The following is an 18359-nucleotide window of genomic DNA, read 5'->3' on the forward strand; positions in this document are numbered from 1 at the left end:
TTCCCAGCTGCATTTACTTGCTACATTGCTTGTTGCAATTCCCAAATCTAAACATGAAAAGGTTCCATCCACCTTTTGAGCAATACCAGGTTGTGCATGGCAGTGAACCGTTCCAAGCTTTTGCCATTATAAGCAGTTTTCCTGCTTCCTGATAATTCATTATGGCTATTAAAGTCTCCACAAATAACATACAGGTCTTTGACACCATTAACTAACTCTTCCAATTCTAGAGTGCCTAGGTTTTACATGGGTTGTAAACATTAAAGATTCGTATAAGGGTGCTGTTACTCTGCAGAGGTATCTCAAAACTTACATTCTGTAATTCTATGTCAGTATAACTAAGACCTTCCTTTATAAGTATACAGATCCCTCCTCCTCTTCTTATTTCCCTGTCACATCTGATTACATCATATCCTGGCAGCCTAAACATACATTTTCACTAACCATGTTTCTTGTACAAATATCACGTTAAATATGTTTCCATTTCAAAACCAGTTTTCTTTCATTCCTGACCATGTGTGTTTAAACTATGTGCATTCCAGCAGAAAACATTAGAATGATGTTGTTTAAACTACTTTGTTACCATCATTTAAAATTGCATGAATGCAGTCTATCGAGAGATTGCCTATATGCAAATATTTTTCTGCTACTTTTGTTATTTTTATTTTCAGTCTCCTTCTCTCTCTGTAAAGTGAGGTTTATCATTTCCAGTCATAAATGCTATACATTTCTCTTTGCCTGTAAACAATACATCTTCATCTGTTCCTTTTATATGATCTTTTCTGCTCTGAACTGCATGTGGTTCTACCGGTAGCTTTTTTCCACACTGGTATTTTCTTCCTTCTCTACATTCCGCTGTGAATATATTTTGGTAGCTTCTGCACAGCATTTCTTTTTGATAGTTTTAGCTTTGTGTAGCTCTAGCTTTTTCCGCTGCTACAAACCCTTTGTGTACTGTACTGTGCTTATCCCTACAATGGCTGCATTGTAGTTCTGTTCCTTCCATACAGCTCTCATACGAGTGTTCTCCTCTACATTTACCACACCTCGTTTCCCCCATACAGACAGCCACCACATGCCCAAACCTTTGACATTTATAACATCTCAAAGGGGCCAGCAAATATGATTTAACCCAGAAGGGTTGATATCCTATACGAACCTTACTGGGTAAGCACTGCACCTTTAAATACTACTCAGACAGCTGTGGATGGTTTTGTGTTCTCTCTTTCTGCTAATCAGTCACTTAACAAACAGCATTTGGTCCTTGTCTATAGCCCTTTTAATTTCATCCTCAGCCATGTTTGGGGGAGCCCCATATATTACCCCTCTTGTTTCTGTCACAAATTTAGGTTGCTGGCAAATTACTTTTTATTTTCCCTGAAAGTGTAGCTTTAAGAAGTTTCTCAGCCTGTTCCTTATGTGCAGATCCTGCTAATAGATCTCCAGCCTGCATTCTTTTAGCTCGTAATAACTCTCTACTACTTTGCCTAATCCAATCTACTGTTTTCAAAGGATTAACATCTTCTATCTTTACATCTTCAGCTAGTGATTTGATAAGGATAAAATGTTGATCCTTTTTCCTTATTCTCTTTTCCATCCCTGTCTCCTCCCTCTTCTTAGAATTGTAGAACCGTAGGGCTAGAAAGGACCACAAGTGTTGTCTAGTCTAACTCCCTGCCAAGATGCCAAGATCCAAGTCAGGTGGCTATCCAACCTCTTTTTGAAAACCTTCAGTGAAGGAGCTTCCACAACCTCCCTAGGCAGTCTTTCATTGTCCTACTGTTCTTACAGTTAGGAAGTTTTTCCTGTGATTTAATCTAAATCTGCTAGGCTGTAGTTTGAACTCATTGCCTCTTGTCCTGCCCTCTCTGGCAAGACAGAACAACTTTTCTCCATCATTTTATAGCAGCCTTTCAAGTTTTTAAAGACCACTATCATGTCCCCCCTTAATCTCCTCTTTTCCAAACTAAACATACCCACTTCCTTCAGCCTTTGCTCCTTCCTTTGATTATCTTTGTCCCTCTCCTCTGCATCCTTTCCAGTTTCTCTATATCCTTTCTGTAGATTGGTGACCATAGTTAGACACAGTACTCCAGCTGAGGCATAACCAGCACCAAATAGAGTGGTACTATCCCCTCCCGTGACTTGCATGCTTTGCCTCGATTAATGGACCCTAAAATTGCATTTGCTTCTTTTTTTTTTTTTTTTGCAACTACACATCCCCCCTATCCACTAAACCAGTTACACTGTCAAAGGAGGAAATCAAGCTGGTTTGGCATGATTTGTTCTTAGTAAATCCATGCTGGATGCTAGTGATTACCCCTTCACCCTTTAGGTATTCACAAATGGAATGTCTTATTCATCTAGTAGCTTCCTAGTATTGAGGTCTATAATTCCCTGGCTCCTCCCTTTTCCCCTGTTTGAAAGTTGAGCACTATGTTAGCCCTTCTCCAGTCTTGCAGGACTTCTCCTGTTATCCATGAGTTTGCAAATATTATTGCCAGTGGCGCCAAGATTTCTTCAGCTATTTCCTTCAGCACCATGGGGTGAATAGCATGATGCCCCACTGACTTGAATTCGTTCAAATTAGTCAGAAGATCTCTGACATGTTCTTTTCTTATCCCAATCTGCATCCCTTCCCTTTTATTGTCTATGGTAACTTTTGTGTCATCCAGTTGTATGTTGTTTTTTGTGAGAAGACTGAAGCAAAGTAGGCATTTAACAGCTCTGCCTTCCTATCATCTTCTGTTACCAGCTCTCTAATGTCATCTCTAACATTTCTTGCCATTTGTAACTCGTTCTTTGCCTTGGCTTTCCTGATTTTGTCTCGACATACTTGCGCTATTCCCCTGAATACTTCCTTGGTGACATGCCCCTCCTTCCATTTCCTGTATGTATCCCTTTTGGTTTTTAGATAGCTAAAAAGCTCCTTCTGCAGCCACTTTGGCCTCCTGTGGCTCTTCTTATCTTTCCTTTGCACAGGAATAGCTTGATGTTCAGCCTCTAATATTACATCTTTCATGAACTACTTTGACTCCTTCTCTTCCTAATTGGTCTTTCCGTGGGACTTTGCCTACTACTTCTCTGAGTTGGTTGAAATCCACCTTTTTGAGGTCCAGTGTCCTTATTTTGCTGTTCTCATATCCTCCTTTCCAAAGGATCTTGCATTCTATAGTTCACGATCACTTCTTTCCAAGTTCCCGATCACCTTCACATTTGCAACTAATTCATCCCTGTTGGTCAACACCAGATCCAAAATGGATGACTCCCTACTTGTTTCCACAACTTTCTAATTCAGAAAGTTGTCCCCTACACAGGACATAATATGTGTTGCTGTAATAGTCTGCCACAGATATCAGGGAAGTTAAAATCCCCCATTAATACTAGCTCATGTGTGTTAGCTATCTTGTTACCAACTTGTAGAATGCCCCGTCCACTTCCTCTTCTTGATTTGGTAGTCTATAATAGACCCCCCCCCCACCATGACATCACTATTATTCTTTTCCCTTTTTATCCTCACCCAGAGACTCTGATTAGGTCTGTCGCTCACTTCCTCTTGGACCTCGGAGCAAGTGTATGCATTCTTGATGTACAGCACAATGCTTCCTCCTTTTTTCCCCATACCTATCCTTCTGGAACAAGCTATTTCTCTCAATGCTGGTACTCCAATCATGGGAGTAGTCCCACCAAGTCTCTGAAGTGCCAATAAGTCATAACTGATTTTCTTCAAATACCATGACTTCCAGTTCATCCTGCCTGTTCTCCATACTCCTTGCATTGGTATATAGGCATCGAAGATATTTTGCAGACTGTCCTGTTGCTTTTCTTCTTGCCTCTTTAATGTGGTTGTGATTTCTAGTCCCTTCTCCAGAACTTAAGCCCTTCCCCTTGATTTCATTATTTAAGCCTAGATGCGCACTGGCTGGATTTTTGTCACCATCCCCCATAAGACCTAGTTTAAAGCTCTCCTTATCAGGTTAGCCAGACGACGTCCAAAGATGTATTTGATAGATGCTGCCTATCCCAGCACAGTAATCCTCTTTCCTGGAACATCAGCTTATTGTCAAAGAAGCCAAAGCCCTTTTGCCAACACCACCTGCATAGCCATGCATTTACTTCCACGATTTGACAGTCCCTGCCCAGGCCTTTTCTTCAACAGGGAAGATGAATGAGAATACCACTTGCATCCCAAACTCTTTTATCCTCCTTCCCGGAGCAATGTAGTCTTCAAATACTGATATTTCTATTCTTTTTATTTTCTTCTTCCAAATCTGAAGCCACACCTCACTCCTTTCTGCTTCTCCCATATTTTCCCTACATAACCTCTAACCTTTCCCTCTCAGCCTGTGTTTCCAGCTCTGGTCAGCCTCCAGCCTCAGCCTCTTTCTGGTCACAGCTTCATCTCTTTATGCAGACCCAACCTGCTCCTTCCGAGCTGAACTTCATCTTCCATTTGCTTTCCTCCATATGCAGCCTATAAGATTAATTGCATTTACCTTTTAACCTGCTCTGTCTTGTCCCATACATGCTTCCATACATTCCAGGATTTTTTTTTCTTTTTTAAATATTGGCATTTGTCAGCTACACACAGATTCAGCACAAGCAGCTGGACTCCACTTCCACAGCAGGGTTAGGGAGACCTAAAGGATTCCCACCACACACACACTCTACAAACAGAGCTAGCTCACAATGCATAGTGTATAATAATCTTCTTACTGAACTCAATGGGACGACATACATGCTTTAAGGTAGGCGTTAGTACACTGATAAATTGGGTCTTATGCAGGCCCCCTTAAGGTCCACATTTTGTGATCCCTCTAGTGACACAGATGAACACTTAATCACAGAAGAAATCTCACGGTCATCCACGGGACTTCTTGTACAGCAGCAGTGTGCTGCTTGATGTGAGTAAGTGTATACTGAAATGATTTCTCTTTTCTAGTCCCCAGCCCCTATGTAGCCCAAGATTTAACTTGGCAGCTCTTAAGGTTCTGAGTGGCATTTAGTTCAGCTGTTTACTATCCTATCTTATCTACCTACCAACAAAAACTCCCAAATGTCAAAACTATGAAAATAATGGAATTCATTACTCCCCTGGCAAAAAGAAAACTTTTATAATCTACAATATGTTACTTTGTAATATTTTATATTCATGTAACAACTCTCATCCAAGAAGATCAAAGCTCTTCCAAACATCAATGAACTAAGCCTCCCAATATCATTCAGATGGAGATGCATAATATAGCATTCATGGTAGTGCATCCTATAGATAAGATTGGTATGGAAGTTCCTTTATACATTTTTTTGTTAAATTTCTCCATAATTTTCTGAAAAGATTTTCTTTGGGGGTTGAAGCATTCAATGTTTGATCTTAGTCCAAAGGTTACTTTAAATATATACATGTGTTTTTTCCACTGCGGGGGGAGACTAATAACTTAAATAGGAATTAACGTTAAGTCTGAAATATTAGCTGTCTAGATTAGTTGATATGAAAGCGCGAAGATATCCCAAAGTTATATGCAATGGAACAATTGCTTTTTGGCTTGGACAGTCAGAAATTCTGTTATGGTGTCCCATTTTGATTTTCTAAACCCCTACTCTTGCCTCTGTGAAAACACTACATGTTTCTCAAGTCATTCTCAGCTACTTGGAGTGGTTCTGAAGGTTGCAGGGAAGGTGGAGACAGGGATTACTAGAGGTTAAGGAATGGCTAAAGGCACTTGAAACCTGCTTTATAATGCATTACTATTTATTTATTTATTACTACAGCATCATGTGTGTATGGCTCTTTACAGACAGATATGAGAGGTCCCTGCCCCAGAGTGCTTACAATCTAAAAGCCTGACTCAGAGTCCATAGACGTCAATGTAAAGGCTCTTGTTGACTTTGAAAGTGTTTGGATCAGGCTCTAAGAGCCTCATTATGTTTTCCTTACTTAAGTTGATTCATATCTTACTGTACAAGTACTCACTTTGATTTCAAGGGGACTAGTCATGGTGTAGGGGAAAACTCAACATAAGGTTGGGCACAGACACAAAGAAGAGGGCGGAAGGGATGTAAAAACTGTCTTTTGTTTAAGTCTGCCACATGTTTTGTATTACCAGGAATTTGGGGGGTATAGATATCATATAACACTACAGTTTTTGTATGTATATTAAAAGAGAGGATGGTCAGCAATACAAAGCTATCCAAAAGATGTGCGATTCTAGGTGGGATTCCAAGTAGGAGAGTGGAATTGGTTGACAAACAGGAGGAGGGAGACCTAGGGGGCAGCATGAAAAAGAGACAGATGCTAGTGGGAGAAGACTCAGAAAGGCTCAGAGAGGTAGAATGGGTTGGCAGAGTGTAATACACAAGCATGGGTGTAGTCAAAATATGGTCCTGTGGTTAAGGCTAGATCTACACTACAAATTACTTTGATATAACTTACATCGCTCAGAGGTGTGAAAAATCCACACCCCCAAGGAACATACCTTATACCGACCTAAATGGTGTGGACAGCACTATGTCAGTGGGAGAGCTTCTCCTAATGACATAGCTAACACCTCTCACGGAGATAGGTGTTATTACACCGATAGGAGAGGTCTCTCCTATCAGCTTAGAGCATTGGCGCAGCTGCTGTAGTGTAAACATAGCCTAAGTGCGAGGAAATCTGGGTTCCGTTCCTGGTTCTGTTACAGGCTCCTTGTGTGACCTTGAACTCCCTGGAGATTAATTAGGGGTAATACTTCTGTACTTCAAAGGGGGCTTTGTGAGGATACATTCATTAATATTTGTGGGGTGTTCAAATAGTGTGGCAATGTGGGGACCATATTAGCACTTAAATAGTGGGAGCTGAGGGAAGAAATATGTAGTTTGCTTCATTGCAGAGCTGCTGTCACAGAGTAAAAATGTCACGGCAGGAGGACCATGGGAACCTGCAATTCAGACTCCCCTAATTTTTCATAAGGGAGCAAAATTACTTTGTACGTGGCTGCAGATGGCTCTAATTGGCTCTAATTTTTATAATGTCTGTCCCACAAAGACACTTAGGAAATTACTACTATTGAATTCAGCCCATAATATCTGTTTTAATATTACAAATCAGTGGGGGAAGTTATGCAACATCGAGGTTGGTGGTATTCATCTACAATGCATGTAGAGTATGCAGGCCTATTTTCTACAGACTCTACATGGAGTAAATCATTATACTGTTATTGGCCTGACCATGGTAGAGGGTGATTCTGGCAGAGCAGGTGTTATCTCTTGCCAAGGCCGTTAGGCTTCACTGAACACTGACAAATGCATAGCTGGAAACCAGTCTGGCTCACCTGCATATTAGTATTGTTAAAACAGATAGAGTTATAAGAATGTATTTAATGGTTAGCCTTTATGAAATGCTTGTAGGATGCTGCATTTATTAAATATAACCTGATAACATGGGGTACAGATGTTATAAGTAAGAGTAAGTATCTGCTCTGTAACTATAAGAGGTGTTTGTTGTTAAAACTGTAAACCCCCACCATCAGGAGAGAAGCATTACCAACTGTGAAACACTAGTCTGCCACAAGAATTGTCATCTCCTCTCTAACAAAGGAAGGCTCCCTATACACCAGAGAAGCCATTGTGGAACATCAGTGGACAAAAGACTTGTTGATTGCTCCCCACCACCTATGAAGAGGAGACATGCACAAACACTTGTCCCATCAGCTTGAGCTCTGTAGGCAGGGACTAAGAAGAAATTGTTACCCTATGCTGCAGGGACTTTAGGAAGAGGACAAGATTTCTAAGCGTATGCAAAGGATCCCCCCAGCTGTTTAGCTTGGGTAGTCCTAAAGGACATATAGAGTTTGCTCATTACAGCAGCTTCTATTACTTCTTGAAACCTAAGACTGTCACTCATTTATGTAATATATGTTTACTTGCTTTAATCTTGTAAATAACTCTCATTTCTTTTTCCTAGTTAATAAACCTTTAGGTAATTTATTATAGGATTGGCTACAAGTCTTGTCTTTGAAAGATAATGACCTGGGATAAGTGACTGATCCTTGCTACTGGAAGTAACCTGAATATTGTGGTGGTGATTTTTTTTTTTTTTTTTTTTTTTGGTGTAAGGGCCATCTAGCACAAACACAAGCTTGCCTAGGTGGCAAGATAGATTGGAGTACCCAAGGGAACTTCCTGTGACTCCATGTTAAGGCTGTTACAGAGCTTGAGAAGTATCACACTTGATACTTGGCTGGTGAAATCTAATTATAGAACACACAACCAATTTGGGGTTTGTGCTCTGCTTCCTAACAGTCTGCCCTGAGGTTGGCACTCACGGTCATGAGCCACTCCAAGACAGCTTGACAGAGGGGAAACATCCTGATTTATTATTAACCTCTCATTGGATATAAGAAGTGAATTCTAAGTTACTTAAAATATTGGATTGCTGATGGCAGCCTTGTCATCACATATATAAAGTGCCATTCATGAGATTAATGAAAGCGCTTCAGAGATTTAAAGAAAGGAAGCAGACATACTGATGAGCTTCTGCCTCCAACAAAATGAAAATGCTTCTGTGAGCCCAAGAAATAGCTGAAGGATAGAGTAGGGATAGGTTGAAGAAAATAATTCTTATGTATATCAAAAAGAGATTTAAGCTGTGGATGGATACAACCATCCTGAAACCATCAGGCAAATAGTGGAAGGCAATGGCACTTGCTTTTCAAGAGTGGGAGAGTCCATTTCTCTAGATAATTATATGGATCTTTGTTATATATCTGAGTCCTTGAGCAAATCTGTCTTTGAATGGAATTGCAGAAAAACCCAACTGCAGTTGAACACCCTGACATTTCAATACAATATATGTTGTAATACTGTACTGATGTCTCAAAACCATGTTTTGGCTAATGATGATGCATGCATCACACTGTAGTGTCAGAATGCCCTGTGGGGTTATTTTGCGTCTTTTTGAGACTCCTTAATATTGTATGCTGATGATGAAGTACTCTCCATTCCAAAAGTAACTGAGGATGTTAAAAAATAGCTACTAAAGTTTGCTCTGTCAGCCTAGTTTTAGTTCATTTAATGTGCACCATGTCAAATCTGTATTGTTCTAGTTTCTTAATCAAAATGTTATATGGCACTAAGTCAAATGAGTTACAGAAATCTCAGGATATGACATCAACACTTTTTAGGTGATATTAGAAGTTCAGGTTTCAGAGTAGCAGCCATGTTAGTCTGTATCTGCAAAATGAAAAGGGGCACTTGTGGCACTTTAGAGACTAACAAATTTATTTGAGCATAAGCTTTCGTGAGCTACAGCCAGTACCTCACGAAAGCTCATGCTCAAATAAATTTGTTAGTCTCTAAGGTGCCACAAGTACTCTTTTTCTTTTTACTAGAAGTTCAGTTGATAAAGACATTGTTACTTTGACAAGATCTATTTTGCATAAACCCATGTTGATTGGCATTAATTTTATTTAATTCCTTATTAATCAGGTCCCATGTCAACCATTCCATTATTTTGCCTGGAATCACTGTCAAGCTAACAGGCGTGTAATTACCTGGGTTGTCATATTTAACCTTTTAAAATTTTGGCACACCATTAGCTCTCTTAAAGTCTTCTGGAAGTTCCCTAATGTTCCAAGAGTTATTGAAAATCAATATTAACCGTCCCACCTTGGACAGCTCAATTACAATTTTCAAATACTAGTTATCCAGAGCTGTTAACTTAAAAATGCCTGTAAATACCTACATGGGGAACAGAAATTTTATAATACAGGGCTCTTCATTCTAACAGACAAAGGCATAACAACAGATACAATGGCTGGAAGTTGAAACTAGATAAATTCAGGTTAGAAATAAGGTGCACATTTTTAACAGTGAGGGTACTTAACCACTGTAACAACTTACAAAGGGTTCTGGTGGATTCTCCATCACTGGAATTTTTAAATCAAGATTGGGTTTTTTTCTAAAAGATATACCCTAGTTCAAACAGGAATTACATTAGGGAAGTCCTATGGCCTGTGTTATGCAGGGGGTCAGACAAGATAAGAATGGTCCCTTCTGGCTTTATAATCCACATAGAGGCAAGACATGGGGGGGGAGCATGCAGGATCACATGCTTCTTGCAGATTTGCTGCTTGGCTTGTACATGGAGTGAGCATGCTCAGTAATATTGCTGAATATTGCCAGCTGCCCTCACTCTCCCCAACCCCACTATTGGCAGGCACGGGTGGTCTCTGAATCTATGAATAATATAACCTGCCTCCCAGCACTGTTTTTCTCTTTTTTTCCATTTTTCCACTTCGTTCATTGGTGGGATCTCTTCTTCTTCTTGGGAACAGCTTCTTTATTGCACCATCAGGGAGCATTTGTGCAAAGGGAACAGTGGCTCCCAAACCATTGTTCCTGTTGCTGCGTGCTCCCCGTTACTGTCCTGAATGCATCAGAGCAGGGACTCTGGGAGTGGCCCTGTGATCAGAGTTCTTATTGGATTATCTGACATCAGGCAGAAAGGACGGCCAGTCAGACCAGAAGCCTCCAGAAACTGCTCAACTACCACTGTTCAAATAGCAATTAACATTAACGGGAGCTGTGTGTGCCCATCCAGGGGAGAATAGACTTTCCAACTGAGAACTTCATGTACTGCCTTGTTTTCAGGAAAGTGATAATGATGATTTTATTATTATTTATTTTAATTATTCAGTATTCAGCAGTGTGCAAATTAATTGAAGATTTTGATTTGTACAAAGTGCTGAGCACTCACATTTGCATTTGAGGTCAGACTGGAGCTGCTAGGTGTGCAGGACTTCTGAAAATCAGGTCCAAGGTCACTTGTACTCCCCACAAATACTCCTGTCTCTGCCTCCGTAAAATACATCAGAGTGCATGCTAGTAGTGTTATCCAAATCAGAGATTAAGGTGACGCTGAAGAACATCTGTTTGTTATATCTATCTTGGCTTGCACTGAGGGGACACAAAGAGAACAAATTTATGGCAGATTTTGCCATGAAATAAAAGGAATTTTCTTTCATCACACTGCCATTCGAGAACATGTGAGCTGTGACATGGATTGAGGATTTAATTCTTTGCTTTGGACATGAAAATAGCAGCACTGACCTTTATGAATTATATATATTTTTGTAATCTTTAAATTTGTAAGCCATGCTCTTCTACAGAATTTAGGTGCCAACAATAAGCTGGTTCCATGTAGTTCAAATAACCAGCTTATTTTTTTTTTCATTTGCAGAAAATAAGATTTTTTCTCTCCTGTATTATCTTAAAGCTTCATAGTTTTCATACTATCACCCCAGTCGTTTTCTGTAAATTGCAGGAAGAAGCAGTACTTCCCTTACTTTTACTGATAATGTAGTCTGTTTATACCCAAAGTACAAGGGCTATAATTACAACATGATCACATTATATATCAAGGTCAGAATTCTGTGATTCACTCTATTGTTTGGACATAAAGGGAGTTGATTTTCAGCCTGGTGGTGTACAACTACTATTATTGTTACATCAGTGACTGTAGAAACAATATTAACATTTGCTTGTTTCAGTTTTTATACTTAGGTTAACTTAGTTCAAACATTCCATGAAAATAGGCTGGTTAATATTTGCCCTAAAATATTAATTAGAGAAGCAAAGTATATATGATGTTTGAGTTCTGTATTATTTTTGAAGGAAAAAAATCCAGAGCAAGTAATTAAATTACGTATGGATGATAACACATGGATTGTAAACAACCTCAAATGCACATAACCGAAGCGTAGAAACATATCTCTTGATCCTTTTCTCTCCTACACACAATCCCAAAGCTTCTTTCATGACTACCACTGCATACACTTGGCATGGCCTCTCAATTTATATATTCCAGTCTTATAATTCATCTGTATTTTCTACTACTTGATCAAATCTAACTGCCTCAAAGGACAGGACCACCACCACTTCAGTTGGAAGACTATCCTATGATCTAGAGTCTAAGACCTTGATTTAGCAAGGCATGTAGGTAGTACCATTGATTTCAGTCAAATTATTTGTATTTAAAGTTAGGTAAATGCTTAACTGCTTTCCTGAATTGGGTCCTAATGGAATTTACTATTGTCATTAGTACATCTTAACTGGTATGAAGTCTTAATTTATCTTTTTAATATCATTCCATTTCACTTAGTTACGGTCCCTTCTTTCATCTCTCCTGGAGCAATCCTCCTCCTCTTCTTGGAATCAGAGTCCCTCAGATACTTGTCGACTGTGATCATGTCTCCCCTTAGCCGTTATTGTTGTCTAGCTATCCAGGGCATGTAAGCACATACATACCTTTGTGAATCTGACCCAAACTGATTTGCGCAAAGTCACACAGGAAGTCTATGGCAGATGAACAAGGGTCTCCCAAGCCTCTAGACTAATGCCTTATCCACTGCACTGTTTTTCCTCCCTTGCGCCAAGCTCTTATTGGAAGAGAAGGTTCAAGGTCTAGAGAAACAAGTATCAACCCTGCATTGCAAAAGAGAAACTGAAGATTTCCTGGACAGACGTCAGGATATGCTCTACGGGCACAAGATTCTGAAGATTCAGAACAGGCTGCGCAGCGGGGACAGAAGGACGGTGAAGAAATTTGGCAGTATGTGACCTCCAGAAAAAGAAAGGGGAGCGTCCATGTACCAGCAATGCAGATACAGGTAAGCAACCATTTTCATGTTCTCTCCACAGGTACTAATGCGGATAGTGGACTAGATGATACATCTGAGGGAAGGAAGCAGAAGGAAACTCCACCGGTTGGAAGGCATGAGATGCACTGTCTTAGGGAAGGGAGTTCCATGACCACCGCTCCCAAGAGAAGGAGGCAGGTGGTGGTGGTTGGGGACTCCCTCCTCGGGGACTGAGTCATCTATCTGCTGCCCCGACCGGGAAAACCGAGAAGTCTGCTGCTTGCCAGGAGCTAGGATTCACGATGTGACGGAGAGACTGCCAAGACTCATCAAGTCCTCAGATCGCTACCCCTTCCTACTTCTCCACGTGGGCACCAATGATACTGCCAAGAATGACCTTGAGCGGATCACTGTGGACTATGTGGCTCTGGGAAGAAGGATAAAGGAGTTTGAGGCGCAAATGGTGTTCTTGTCCATCCTCCCTGTGGAAGGAAAAGGCCTGGGTAGAGACCGTCGAATCATGGAAGTCAACGAATGGCTACACAGGTGGTGTCGGAGAGAAGGCTTTGGATTCTTTGACCATGGGATGGTGTTCCAAGAAGGAGGAGTGCCAGGCAGAGATAGGCTCCACCTAACGAAGAGAGGGAAGAGCATCTTCGCAAGCAGGCTGGCTAACCTAGTGAAGAGGGCTTTAAACTAGGTTCACTGGGAGAAGGAGACCAAAGCCCTGAGGTAAGTGGGGAAGAGGGATACTGGGAGGAAGCACAAGCAGGAGAGTGTAAGATGGGAGGGCTCCTGCCTCATACTGAGAAAGTGGGACAATCAGCGAGTTATCTTAAGTGCCTATACACAAATGCAAGAAGCCTGGGAAATAAGCAGGGAGAACTGGAAGTCCTGGCACAGTCAAAGAATTATGATGTGATAGGAACAACAGAGACTTGGTGGGATAACTCATATGACTGGAGTACTGTGATGGATGGCTATAAACTGTTCAGGAAGGACATTCAGGGCAGAAAAGATGGGGGAGTTGCATTGTATGTAAGAGAGCAGTATGACTGCTCAGATCTCCGGTATGAAACTTCAGAAAAACCTGAGAGTCTCTGGATTAAGTTTAGAAATGTGAGCAACAAGGGTGATGTCGTGGTGGGAGTCTGCTATAGATCACCAGACCAGAGGGATGAGGTAGACGAGGCTTTCTTCTGGCGACTAATGGAATTTACTCGATTGCAGGCCCTGGTTCTCATGGGAGACTTCAATCACCCTTATATCTGCTGGGAGAACAATACAGCGGTGCACAGACAATCTAGGAAGTTTTTGGAAAGTGTAGGGGACAATTTCCTTGTGCCAGTGCTGGAGGAACCAACTAGGGGCAGAGCTCTTCTTGACCTGCTGCTCACAAACCGGGAAGAATTAGTAGGGGAAGCAAAAGTGGATGGGAACCTGGGAGGCAGTGACCATGAGATGGTCGAGTTCAGGATCCTGACACAAGGAAGAAAGGAGAGCAGCAGAATACGGACCCTGGACTTTAGAAAAGCAGACTTTGACTCCCTCAGGGAACTGATGGGCAGGATCCCCTGGGAGAATAACATGAGGGGGAAAGGAGTCCAGGAGAGCTGGCTGTATTTTAAAGAATCCTTATCGAGGTTACAGGGACAAACCATCCTGATGTAGAAAGAATAGTAAATATGGCAGGCGACCAGCTTGGCTTAACAATGAAATCCTTGCTGATCTTAAACACAAAATAGAAGCTTACAAGAAGTGGAAGATTGGACAAATGACCAGGGAGGAGTATAAAAATATTGCTCAGGCATGCAGGAGTGAAATCAGGAAGGCCAAATCACACTTGGAGTTACAGCTAGCAAGAGATGTTAAGAGTAACAAGAACGGTTTCTTCAGGTCTGTTAGCAACAAGAAAAAAGTCAAGGAAATTGTGGGCCCCTTACTGAATGAGGGAGGCAACCTAGTGACAGAGGATGTGGAAAAAGCTAATGTACTCAATGCTTTTTTTGCCTCTGTCTTCACGAACAAGGTCAGCTCCCAGACTACTGCACTGGGCAGCACAGCATGGGGAGGAGGTGACCAGCCCTCTGTGGAGAAAGAAGTGGTTCGGGGACTATTTAAAAAAGCTGGACGAGCACAAGTCCATGGGGCCAGATGCACTGCATCCGAGAGTGCTGAAGGAGGTGGTGGATGGGATTGCAGAGCCATTGGCCATTATCTTTGAAAACTCATGGCAATCGGGGGAAGTCTCAGATGACTGGAAAAAAGCTAATGTAGTGCCCATCTTTAAAAAAGGGAAGAAGGAGGATCCGGGGAACTACAGGCTAGTCAGCCTCACCTCAGTCCCTGGAAAAATCATGGAGCAGGTCCTCAAGGAATCAATTCTGAAGCACTAGAGAAGAAAGTTATCAGGAACAGTCAGCATGGATTCACCAAGGGCAAGTCATGCCTGACTAATCTAATTGCCTTCTATGATGAGATAACTGGCTCTGTGGATGAGGGGAAAGCAGTGGACATGTTGTTCCTTGACTTTAGCAAAGCTTTTGATATGGTCTCCCACAGTATTCTTGCCAGCAAGTTAAAGAAGTATGGGCTGGATGAATGGACTCTAAGGTGGATAGAAATCTGGCTAGATCATTGGGTTCAACGGGTAGTGATCAATGGCTCCATGTCTAGTTGGCAGCCGGTATCAAGCGGAGTGCCCCAAGTCCTGGGGCTGGTTTTGTTCAATACCTTCATTAATGAACTGGAGGATGGCGTGGATTGCACCCTCAGCAAGTTTGCAGGTGACAATAAACTGGGAGGAGTGCTTAAAAAAAGGAGACTCACTGAATGAAGAAAGTATATTTATGATCAAGCAGTTAAAGGGTACCATAATGCATATGCACAAGGGGACCAAGGCGGCACTGGCTACCTTAAATGTGGCATTTCTTAATTTTTGAGAACTTGACTTCACAATTTAAATGCTCTTTTAACTTTATTTTAACATTCGCCAAGTTTTTAAAAAAGCAAACTGAACCTCCACCCCCCTGGAGAAATTCCATCATGTGGCATCATACTGATAAGCATGTTTCATAGGCAAGATTGGAATCTTTATTTCCACCACACTGACCTCTGCCACTTGAGCTAATGGAGTAACTGGTAGCACTAAAGGGGGAGGAGCCACACACTTTGTCAGTGGGTTTCAGAAATATTTTATGACACCAGGGGAAGGGTGAGACTCAGGAATTTTTGGCTTCCGTTCCAGATTTTGAAGGGGAGTGCACTCTAGTGGGCACAGATTCATCCTGTTTCCCTGCAAGCTTGACTGTTTCTGCCCTGTTCCCTTCAACCTGTTCCTGTTTCTTCCATATCCTGGCTCCATGTCCAAGTCCCATTTTCCTTCCCCACACAGAACCATTCTCCTTGCCAAGCAAGTCCTAGTTCCCCTCTCTTGGCTTCACATCAGATCTGTCTTTCCTCTTCCTCCTCCTTCTCCTACAGCTATGTCCCAGACCTATTTTGCCCTTCAGGCTTCTCATCTAACCTCAGTTTCTACCTCCTCCCTGGCTTCTTGTCCCAGTCTCTCTGTCCATCCAGTCCCAGTCTCTTCTCCCACCCCAAACTCCGAGTCTCACTAGGCACATTGTCCCAGTCTGCTCCTTTTCCTCCTCCCCTGATCTGGCTTTTGTCCCCTCAACAATCAAATCAGATGGTTCCTCCTCCACATTCCTGAGTGCAGGTGGAGTGGGAGGTGTCACTGAGAGCACAGAAGAGACAGACTCTCTGCTCTCAATTCCAGTCCCAGGCCTGGAACAGGTATTACAGGGAAAGTCTGGCTTAGCCCCTGTAGCCCCAGGACGGCACATGTGTAGTCCTGTCACATGTAGGAACTGTGAGGGGATGGAGCATGCTTGGGTACTCTGTGGGGATGGCACATACACAGTCTGGCTAGCACTTGGAGCTTTGAGCATTAGGTGCTCAGAAAGGATGCAATATGTAGAAACTTTAGCAGCCAAAGTTAAGTATATGTCTACTAAATGTGCAAATTACGAATTTTCAGACCGTAATAACTTGGCCACATTTGGGCAGATTTTCACAGGCAGAGCACATTACTGACACAAATGCCATCACCACCACCACCCCTTCCCCTGTCAAATTTCAAGTCTACTCAAAAGCATAGAGGTGCTAGAAATTTTCAAAGGTCTCAAGAATTTTTTTAACAAGTGTGGTAGACCCAGACCAGTGGGGTACAGGAGTCTGGTCGAAGGCAAATCTACTGGCCTCTGGATTAATAGTTTTCTGTTCCATGAGTGACCAGAGCAAGGGCTGCCCTAGAGCAATCAGGAACTTGCCAGAACAAATTAATACAGGCAAGCTAATTAAGACACCTGGAGCCAATTAAGAACTTACTAGAATCAATTATGTCAGGTGGGCTAACCAGGACACCTGGTTTAAAAAGGACTTCCCATCAGTTAGTGGGGGTGCACAAGGAGTGAGAAGGTATGCTGCTGGAGGACTGAAGAGTACAAGTGTGATCAGGCTTCAGGAGGAAGATCCTGCAGTGAGGATAAAGAAGGTGCTGGGGGAACGCCATGGGGAAGTAGCCCAGGGAGTTGTAGCTGTCACACAGTTGATACAGGGGACAGTGTAGACAGCTGCTATCCATAAGGCCCTGGGCTAGAACTGGGTGTAGAGGGCGGGCCTGGGTTCCCCCCAATTCCTGATCGGATACAGGAGGAGTTGACCTGCTCTGTGAGGAACATCAGAAGGGAAGATCTAATTTGGAAAGGGCTCTGGCTTGTCCCCAACCCACTAGGTGGGACACAGAGACTGCAGGGATTGTTCTCTGTTTCCCCCATGCTGGCCAGTGATGAGGTTAGTTGGGTGAATGGCAGGCTTGAGCCTCTAGCAGAAGCAGCCAAACTGAGGGCTGCCGTGAACCTCTGAGGCGAGCAAATCCGCCAAAAAGTGCAGGACCCACCAAGGTGGAAGAGGAATTTTGTCACACAAGGTAAAACAATATAATTTTCCTAATCTCTTTCTTAGAAATGGCTGAACTGTTTTTGCCGAAAATTTCCAATTTCAGTCCACAGTAGACACCAGGCTTGGAAAATTTCAGCCCAAAGAGTTAAACTTTGGCAAAGATATAAGCAACCGAAAACAGGGTCTTATAATGGGAAATGTTGGGCAAGCTTAATTATATGCAGTGCTATCAGCCCCACCTACAATACAGCTAAATAAATAATTGCCAAATTCTATGCATAAAGTTTTTTCCCAGTAAGCTGAAGAGGCTCTCTCTTAGCAATATCTAATGTTGCCTCAATGATTTTCTAATGGGTCTGTGTCTTGTGAGGAAACTTGCAACATCAAGTACAATAAAACAAGTATAATTATTTATTGCAAAGTAACTAAGTAACTTATGTTGAATTTTTTGACAGTGAGTCTTGTTACTGAGGCATTCATAGATTTTTGGACACTGTTTCAAACTTAAAGTTTTAAAAAGTGACCTTGCAAGTTCCATAGCTCTGTTCACTATTAATTACTTTTCTCACTTTTTCTCCTGGTGTAGGTAGTTTTCTCGTGGTGACAGATGAGACATGAGATCTTCAGCCTCCAGGCTTTCAAGTTTTTCTTCAAGAGATTCATTATGGAATCGGTAAGAAAGCAAAACGACATTTTAGGTCAAAATAATAGTTTTCTAGTATTTGCTACCTTTAAAAAAAAACACAAACAAACAAACAAACAAACCAACCTAGATGC

At 41.9% G+C, this 18359-nt stretch overlaps 1 protein-coding gene and 1 long non-coding RNA gene across 7 annotated transcripts in view; one reads left to right on the forward strand and one right to left on the reverse strand.

Annotated features, from left to right (window-relative positions):
* Positions 1–18359, forward strand: part of ASAP1 (ArfGAP with SH3 domain, ankyrin repeat and PH domain 1) — a 362608-nt gene that overhangs the window by 68428 nt on the left and 275821 nt on the right. For 4 of the 5 annotated variants that reach the window (XM_048841653.2, XM_048841648.2, XM_048841651.2 and 1 more), the window contains exon 2: positions 18169–18255. In XM_048841653.2, the coding sequence (XP_048697610.1) occupies positions 18197–18255 (59 nt within the window). In that variant the 5' untranslated portion in view covers positions 18169–18196. Of the gene's footprint in view, positions 1–12414; positions 12648–18168; positions 18256–18359 lie in introns of all 5 variants that reach the window. The other variant, XM_048841649.2, reaches the window with a different exon arrangement.
* Positions 1–18359, reverse strand: part of LOC142070942 (uncharacterized) — a 65426-nt gene that overhangs the window by 36904 nt on the left and 10163 nt on the right. For both annotated transcript variants that reach the window (XR_012666874.1, XR_012666873.1), the window contains exon 3: positions 18152–18230. This is a non-coding gene — a long non-coding RNA (uncharacterized LOC142070942). The remainder of the gene's footprint in view (positions 1–18151; positions 18231–18359) is intronic.

This window comes from Caretta caretta, chromosome 2 (assembly GCF_965140235.1).
Source record: "Caretta caretta isolate rCarCar2 chromosome 2, rCarCar1.hap1, whole genome shotgun sequence".
In the NCBI taxonomy this organism is placed as follows: Eukaryota; Metazoa; Chordata; order Testudines; family Cheloniidae; genus Caretta; species Caretta caretta.